The 8,918-nt window shown below is 38.5% G+C and overlaps 1 protein-coding gene across 1 annotated transcript in view; it reads left to right on the forward strand.

Moving 5' to 3' along the window:
- Anks1b (ankyrin repeat and sterile alpha motif domain containing 1B) overlaps positions 1-8,918 on the forward strand; it is a 471,928-nt gene that overhangs the window by 176,964 nt on the left and 286,046 nt on the right. The window contains exons 5-7 of the mRNA XM_028783036.1: positions 2,742-2,817; positions 4,532-4,633; positions 7,411-7,521. Of these exons, the coding sequence (XP_028638869.1) occupies positions 2,742-2,817; positions 4,532-4,633; positions 7,411-7,521 (289 nt within the window). The remainder of the gene's footprint in view (positions 1-2,741; positions 2,818-4,531; positions 4,634-7,410; positions 7,522-8,918) is intronic.

The following is an 8,918-nucleotide window of genomic DNA, read 5'->3' on the forward strand; positions in this document are numbered from 1 at the left end:
CTATCTATCTATCTATCTATCTATCTATCTATCTATCTATCTATCTACTTATCTATCTACAATATACATGTAAATGTACATGTACATATACATATACATATGGGAAGAAGCTAGGTACCAGAGCTGAAGTGATGGCTCAGAAGTTAAGAGCACTGACTGCACTCGCAACCATCTATAATGGAATCCAATGCCCTCTTTTGGTGTGTTTGAAGACAGTGACAGTGTACTCACATACATAAAATAAATAAATGAATCATAAAAAAAAAAGAAGCCAGGTCTTACAATACCCTTCAAAGACATTCTTCTTAGGTCCCACTTCTTAAAAATCACCATGAGGTGACCAAACCTTCAACACGACCGTTGAGACACACTTAATACCCAAACCATAACACACAGATTAAAATGTAAGCTTATTATCTCCTCTCAAGGAATGAGAAGATGTCTTTGTCCACACAGAAATACTTTTTAAAAGAGTCGAAACTGGTTCTACAGTTTCCTTTTCCTTCAGTATGTAACTGTATATGTATAAACTCGTTTATTTCTGTTTTTATTATCACCTTTAATACCAATCACATTATGATTCAGAGAACTTGAATTACATTGCCTTGAAGATATGTACAGATCTTGTTGATGTTGAGTGTTACTCAAGCCTTCTTCCCAATATGTTTATTTTAGGTTGTTTTAACTATATGTTTACTAAAGTACCTGTTTATTAATTAAAGAAACATTTACATTTTGTGTTATTATAGTGATATTGTTTCAAATTGAGATTTTAATATCAAACTAGCAGTTACTTGTGCTACAGGAAAACAGAATTGCCAAATTAACATTATTCATACCAAGCATTGAGGAACTACTAGGCATTTGTTAGCTTCTAAAGAGAAGTCAAAACAGAGGATATTTGTTTAGCTCAAGAAAGCCCTCCTCTTTGAAAGCTTTTCCAATTTTCCTTAAGGAAGAAGATGATTTTTAAAAAAGATATTGTTTACCTTTCCACTGAGCATATGGTTTATGGTTGATTCAGGAAGCAAGATTGTAATGTGTATTTATAATTTCTATGGGAAGAAAATACGTACAAGTATGAAATACATGGGGAAAGCAGTAGCTTTCAGGGCAAAGAGCAGCTTCCTTAAAGAAGTTACACTAAGCTAAGGTTCTTTGTGTAATATAGTTAGTGGATCTCAAAATAAAGACCCTTAAGACACTGAGCATCATAGGGACATGGAAGAAATTGGAATTTTTGAACCTGTCCTTTCTGGCCACAGAAGTAAAAACAGGAAGTGGGATCCAGACAACTAATGAGTGAGTCTTCCCTTTTGTCTCTTCGATTCTCTCCAACCCACCCTCCCTCTCGCCTTCTCTGGTTCCCTTCCAATATCAGTCCATCCCTTTCCCCTTCCCTCCCCATTTATCCCTCCTTCCTTCCACCTTTACTCTTCCCCATTCCTCTCTTCTGCCTTCCCTCCTTCCCTCACCTCCTCCCTCCATCAGTCTGTACCTAGTACCTCCGTTTTTTCTCCCTCCCTCCCTCCCTCCTTCTCTCTTCCTTTCCTCGCCCTCTCCCTCCACCAGCCTGTATCTCTCCCTCCCTCCCTCCCTCCCTCCCTCCCTCCCTTCCTTCCTTCCTTCCTTTCCCCATTTTTTAAAAAATTATTTTATGTGTGTGAGTCTTTTGCTTATGCGTATCTGTGTGCCATGTGTGTGCTGTGTCTGAGAAGGACAGAAGAGGATATCAGATGCTCTGGAATTAGACTTACAAGGGTTGCAAGCTTCCATGAGCATACTAGGAATCCCACCGAGGTTATCCGGAAGAGTGGCCATTGTTCTTTCCAGTCCCATTGTCCTTTATTTTATATAAGATAAGGTCACGGGTCATACTGTGTGTCCCAAACTAGCCTTGAGCTCACTGTGTAATCCAGGCTGCCTTTGAACTTGGGCTAACCTTTTCCTTCAGTTTCCCAAATGCTAGGATTACAGGAATGTGTCACTATACTATGCATGGGTAGAATTGTGGTTCACAATTGTGTTTCCTAGTGATTAAGATTCATGCTGACCATTGAAAACAAGCAGTTGCGTGTATCCAGATCTAGAGGGCTGGGAGCTGGACCTGCCAGTAAAGGAATGGGCCTTTGAGATCCATGGAGAGAAGTGCAGAGAACAGCAGTAGTGTTGATAAAGAATAAGGTCAGTGTGCCAAATGACCCAGGCCAGTGGAGCATAGAATATGGGTCAGCCAGAGGTTTAGGGGTATGCAGAAGAAAGCAGATGCCACTTTAAACCATTTAGAATTCCTTCAGCATAAATGCCTACTTACACATTTGTCTTCTTAAGTGTACTGGGAATATGCAAGGTCCCAGATGATAGTTCTGTGTTTATAACTGCGTTTACTCTATGGGTTTAATAATGTGTATAATAGACACTCACAAAGCCCTGTGTAATAGGCATTCGCACTCTTAGTTGATACTTGAGCAAGATTGAAGCAAAGAGAAGGTGAGTCGCTTCCTTAATATAACGTAACTATCCAGAAGCAGAGATGCTTTCCAAACACAGGTCTCCAGATGTTGTTCCTGGACATCCACCTCTGACACACCACAGGCACGCACACGCACACACACACGCGTTCACAGCTTCTCTGACACAGAGCTCCAGGATTGTAGAAAATCTGTATGAGCACCTAAATGCTTGCAAATCTGCATGAATTCCGAATGCAGCTAGGCCTTTTCTTTCTCTTTTCTTTTCAGACAGAAAAGGGGAGTGCTCTTCACGAAGCGGCTTTGTTCGGGAAGGTGGACGTGGTGCGAGTTCTGTTGGAAACAGGTAGTTATCATGGGTCTCCATGGAGCGGCCCTGCCAGGTACTACGGCTGTCTGTCTCAGGGTTAGAGGGAGGAAAATGGTGGCTTTCTTCACAAGTGACCCTTTTCTCCAACTGAGATAGGTATTCATACCATGTGGAAGTGGGCCTTGATACAGCTGATAGAAATATTTGAGTGAGCTGGGGGAAAACTACCAAGAGGAAAGGGAAAACCTCCTATTTCAGCAAAACAGAGGAATCAGCCCCCAAAGAGTTATGGTAGCCATGTGGTTTGTTGGTCTTTTACATTGTGACCTATAGCCAACAGAGATTTGCAGCCCCTTTTCTTAGGACATGTTCGTCTCCTTCTGATTGCTCATTGGCTACAGGGGCTCATTTTTAAAAGGAATATTTTAGAGAGAATATTTTTAAGGAAAAGCAAAGTAGGCCTATTTATCTTTTATGCATATTTTGATCAAAATGAGATAAAGTCAAAACTGTGGACAGATTTTTTTAAGAATCAGAAGCTAGGAGTACAAATTATTACTGTATACAGCTGACATAAGTCATGTTCTGTAGTGTAGTATGTTTAATTTGCTCTGTGAAAGAAAAACATGGGCATACCATCATGCTGTTGTCCTGCTTACCGTATGTTAAAATTTCATATTACTTAATTTTGACATGCAGCCCAATGATAGAACAGATGACACAAGAAAACCAGTTAAATATATAAATTATTAAATATATACTATACATTCTCACATAAGCTTAAGCAAGTATTTAATAATCGTATGGTTAACTAACATCTGGGATAAAATCCTATGCATTGGCTTTGTTTGCAATCAGGAAGTCTTGTGAGTTGAATTAGAATTATGGAAAGTCATCCTCTCATTAAAATAAGTTCTCTATTACGGCACATAACTTTAGAACTAAAACATAGCAGAGGTGTTTCAGCTGCACAGTTCAGCAGGTTTGTTTAAATAGCCAATGTGGCTGGCTGGCAGTGACGATATCCCTGTTCATCTGAAATGTTCACTTCAGATAAACAGGAATATCTGAAGTCATAGTGTGTAGACCCTTGAAATAATTATACCTTTTCAGATTTGTTAATTTCAAATATTCTAAGAGTATCCTTATATTGTGTTCCATATGATTTTCATTTATTAAAAATTTAAAATTGTACTATGCACAACATACAGATCACCTGGCCATCCCACGTTGGGGTTTCAGATGATAAGTAAAACATATTTTTTACTTTGATAGTAGACTCTTTATTTAGTTTATGAGCTACAACCCAGAAGGTACCCAGGGGTCATGAAAAGAAATCTTTACGATTGTGTCAGAGAACTTTAAGAGTTGATTTATTATCCAGAATTTTCCAGTTTTTTAGTAACATTAGGCCCCTGCCTTCTCTCTCTCCCCACCTCCTCTCTTTTGGTTTTTCGAGACAGGGTTTCTTTGTGTGTCTCTGGGCTGTTCTGGGACTCACTCTGTAGACCAGGCTGGCCTCGAACTCAGAAATCCACTTGCCTCTGCCTCCCAAGTGCTGGGATTAAAGGCATGGGCCACTACTGACCCGCCCTGCCTCCTCTCTTGTTAAAATCTTATGTGGGTAACTTAGTTTTTAAATCACCTTCAGTGCTTGGCCTATATGTGTTTGAAATTAGAACAGTTACATATCGTCAGTATCATCTGAGGACACTCCAGTAGTACATCTAGTTTTTTCTTTTTCCTGCAGGAATTGATGCCAACATAAAGGACAGTTTAGGTAGAACTGTCTTAGACATTCTGAAAGAGCACCCGTCTCAGAAGTCTCTCCAGATTGCAACGCTCTTGCAAGGTAAACAATACTGAGTGATGGGTGACTTTGCCTTACAGCCAAGATTAAATGGAAGCTGTCAGAGTTTTTATTTGGGGCTTTGATTTAGTGCTTAATGTTGAATTAGATAATCAGTTACATTTTTTTTTCCAGCATATCTTAAGCTACATAAAAATTCATTAAAATGTTTTAGTTCTGTTTGCTCAGTATAAAAATGTTTTTATTTACTGCTTGATAATAACAAATGTTTTAAGAAACCCGTGTAGTAAATATGGATAGTGGTAGCTTAAAGTGAAAAGGCTATATGAATTGGTAATGTCTAAATATTATTTTTTTCTTTGAGTAATACCTTAAGATTTTTCAGAGATTTTCTATAATTTTGTCTGATTCCTATGACCACAGAGTAGCTCACAGAGTAGCTAAGTCATGTATCAACAAGCACATGAGAGACACTGAAGTCCTGGTAGATGGTATTTGCTAACACTCATGTTTCTATCCTGTGATGAATTGCAGACATAGTACATGAATGTTTAAATGACAACAGCCACAGTTTATTGGCTGAAAGAATGTTGATTGCTTCTTCTTATGTATGTAGATGGGCCACAAGTGCAGTATTCGGGGGGCATGGAGACAGTTGAGACTTTTCTTACAACATCATTTTCTAAGAAAATGTGTGAATTAAAACCAGATGGAGCTGTGGAAACATATATGTCAACAAAAACAAAATAAGATAAATAGATCAAAATGGTCATTGTGCTTTTCTCCAACTGGTTTCTAAAACCTTCATAAGGAGTTTAGGCCCCTAGAGGTTTGTTGTCAATCAAGAAGCTAAACACAGGTCAGAATACCTCTGGATGAATTGGAGAATCCAACTATGACTTTTCTTATAAATCCTAATTGAATCAAGTTGAATAAAAGCTAAAAGGTAGTGTACCTGGTGATTATCTATCTTCTACCCTCAAGGGACTTTTATTTGAGGTTAGACTTTTGCCTTTAACTGAACTTTAAAAAAACCTTGAAGTTTGTGTATATCTTTCAGAGAAAGTAAAATAAAACTTTCTTACTAAAATGGGGCAAGATGTAATTTTAGAATTTTTAAACATATTACGCCAGCTCAATGTTAAAACTATTCTGTAGGAGCAAACTGTCTACTCTCTTAAAGGCCAAGGTTGATTATGTGTGCCAATTTGCATTGGGGCATATTAGGACATCTTTGACTATTTCATCACATTGGAAAATACCTTATGTTCTTTTCTTTTCTTGGATGTCAAGTCGCTGTGACTTTTAAATTAAATGAAAAGGTTGGTATTGAAGGAAAGCCAATTTATCATACCCATAATTGCAACTCACAAGCTTTCATAAAGTCGTGGTTCAATTTACATAGTCACTTCATGCTTCAGAAAGTTTTTAGGATACAGTTCTTCAGGTTGCTTTCTTTAGAAAAATTTGAGAATTTTCTAGTAGAAAATTTGCCTTGGAAAATTGTCCTTTGGTCTGACCTATTCTAAGGGTGACAACTGGGTGATGTTACAACACAGATTCTTATGAAGCAGATTCTTTCTGAATAAAAAATACAAGCAATGAAACTCAGTGGGAGATCTGATTTCATCCTTTAGAAGAAAGCTATAAACTAGCCCTCCATGGACTCGATACTTTTGGTATAGTACAGCTGTATTTTTACTTAGACCATACATATTTTACCAGCACTGCTTCCATAAGATCCAAATTAGCTGTCAACAGTTTTTTTTCTTTCAAAATCCACAATTGTAGCTGAATCTTGGAATTTTGGCATCTGTGGAGATACAGGCTTCCATCTTACATAAGTGCTGAACATTTAGATGGTGCAGCTGCTGTCTTATTAAACATGTTCTGTGCCCGGCCTGTTCTTCCTGTGCCATCCAGGCTGAATGTTCTTTGACATTTATCACTGTCCCTTATGATTAAGACAAAAGCGGCATGTTTTCATGTCCCCTTTCTGTCTGGCTCCACCAGGTAGTAGTGGAACAAGCTAGTCACACTCCTCTTTTTAGTTGTCACCTTTAAAATTGAGACAGAGCTGGGAATGGTGGTGCGTGCCTGTGATCTCAGAACTCATGATGCTAAGCCAGGAAGTTCACAAGTTCAAGGTCAGCCTGGGCTATGTAAAGAGTTCCTGTCTCAAATTTCAAATATAACAGCGACCCCCCCCCCAAATACACAGACCCAAACAAACTGAGCTGGTAACAGTGAACAAATCAGCTTTGTGAGGTTTAAATAGCTTATAGCATTTAGAACCATGCTGCTCTTTTTATAGCTCTGCCAAAAACAAAAAGAAAAAAGAAAAAAGTAAAGGATAGGTTGCATGTAGGACATTATTTCAAGAGTGACAGGAACGAGTACTCCTTCTGTGTATAAATGAAATTTAGTGTGAGTATTGTGCTTATCTTTTGAGCTCGCAACACCACTGTTCAATTCATTCACTCCTGCTGTCCAAGAGGTTGGTTGCATTCGAATTGAATGTCTCAGTTTTATTGATCACATCTGTTTAGAACATCTTTTAGGGGAATTTTAAATCGTCAAACAAAGTATTTAACAAGTATTAAGGGATGCTTTTGTCTTCAACAGACATGTTTATCTTTAAGGAAACAATGTTTCTATTTAAATGTTTTATTAAGCTAATAGCTTATCATGAATTTTTTGGGCTTGTTTCAGTTTCTGTTTACTTTATTTCTTTAAGAACTTGGGATGTATTTGTGGTAGCTCTTGAATTTGAACACACATGAATTCAATGGCATAACCTCAGAAATGTCTGTTGACAGACTATTTGGAAGGCGCAGGAAGGTCAGCGGTCCTGGAAGAGCATGCCCAGGAAGATACAGCACAAGAGACACACCTTTCGTCTCCTGCTGAGTCCCCTCAAAAGACTAAAAGTGCGTAGCTGGATAAACCTCTGAAACCATGCCAGAGTCTCTGGTCAAATTTGTCAAAGTGCATAGGAAAGGCTGACACCAGTGGAAATGTCAAACCAAGTTTTTTTTTTTTTTGTGGTTTATACTTCATATTTTTGTATTTATGTAGTCAACATTTATAGAGATTCTGCTGCTTGTGAATTATCATGGCTCTGACATAGGGATTAGATTGCACATGCCACTGACATAAGGGTTGCACATGTCACGGTCAGGGATTGCACATGCCACTGACATAGGACAATGAGCAAAGTAGTTAGCAATCCCTGCTGGAATAAAGTTTATATGGAGTTGAAATATATTTTATGTAGCTGTATAAGGTGTATTTGACAACTTTATATTTGGAGCATATAATGTGAAGTCTTACACACACACACACACACACACACACACACACACACACACACACGGTGAGTTTATTGTCACATTCAAACAAACTAACAAATGTGTCATTTTGTATAATCCTCACTCTTTGTTGGTGAAAACGTTTCAAATGTCTTGGGGAATTTCCTGAGTTTATTCATTCTCTTCTGACTGAAGTTGAGAGACCTTTAAATCACTGTCTCCACTATTTTCTTCCTGCTGTAGCCTCTGAGGCAATGTCTTGTCTGCCTTTATATGTTAATCTCATATTGCTCATGTTAGTAGATCATGCAGTATTTGTTTATTTCAGCTTCAGTTTACTCAGCCTCCAGTGTCACCAGTGCTTACTCAAAAGATAGGCACCCTTCTTTCAAGTGTTCATAATGGTCTATTATCCATTTGTATTTTTCTGCATCCACTCACCCATCCAATCCATCCATCTACCCACCCCACCATCCATCCATCCATCCATCCATCCACCCACCCACCTACTCAACCATCCATCCATCCATCCATCCATCCATCCATCCATCCATGCACCCATCCATCCAACAATGGACTCTTAATTTTTTCTTCATATTGTAGCCATCCTAAATAGGGTTTCAGTTAAAATGGAGGTACGCATGTTTCTATTCAGGATGTTGATTTTATTTGCTAAAGATAGACATTAGAAGTAAGTTGCTCAAGGCTGAAATAGTTCAGCTGGAAGAGTGTTAGACTGAAGAAGTAGGTGGCTGGTACTGAAGAGCTCTCATGTTTTTCTACAATGGCTTATACATTCCCACAACAGTATATACAATATCCATTCACCAAGGCCTCGCCAACACTTGCTTTCTTTCATCATTTGATAATAACTGGAAGACAAGATTTTTTTGTGGTTTTAATTGTTGGTTCCCTGATTGGCAGTGATCCTGCATATCATTTTAATGTATCTGTTGGCCAACTGTGTCTGTCTTCCTTCCTTCCTTCCTTCCTTCCTTCCTTCCTTCCTTCCTTCC

This window comes from Grammomys surdaster, unplaced genomic scaffold, assembly GCF_004785775.1.
Source record: "Grammomys surdaster isolate TR1022 unplaced genomic scaffold, NIH_TR_1.0 958, whole genome shotgun sequence".
NCBI lineage: Eukaryota > Metazoa > Chordata > Mammalia > Rodentia > Muridae > Grammomys > Grammomys surdaster.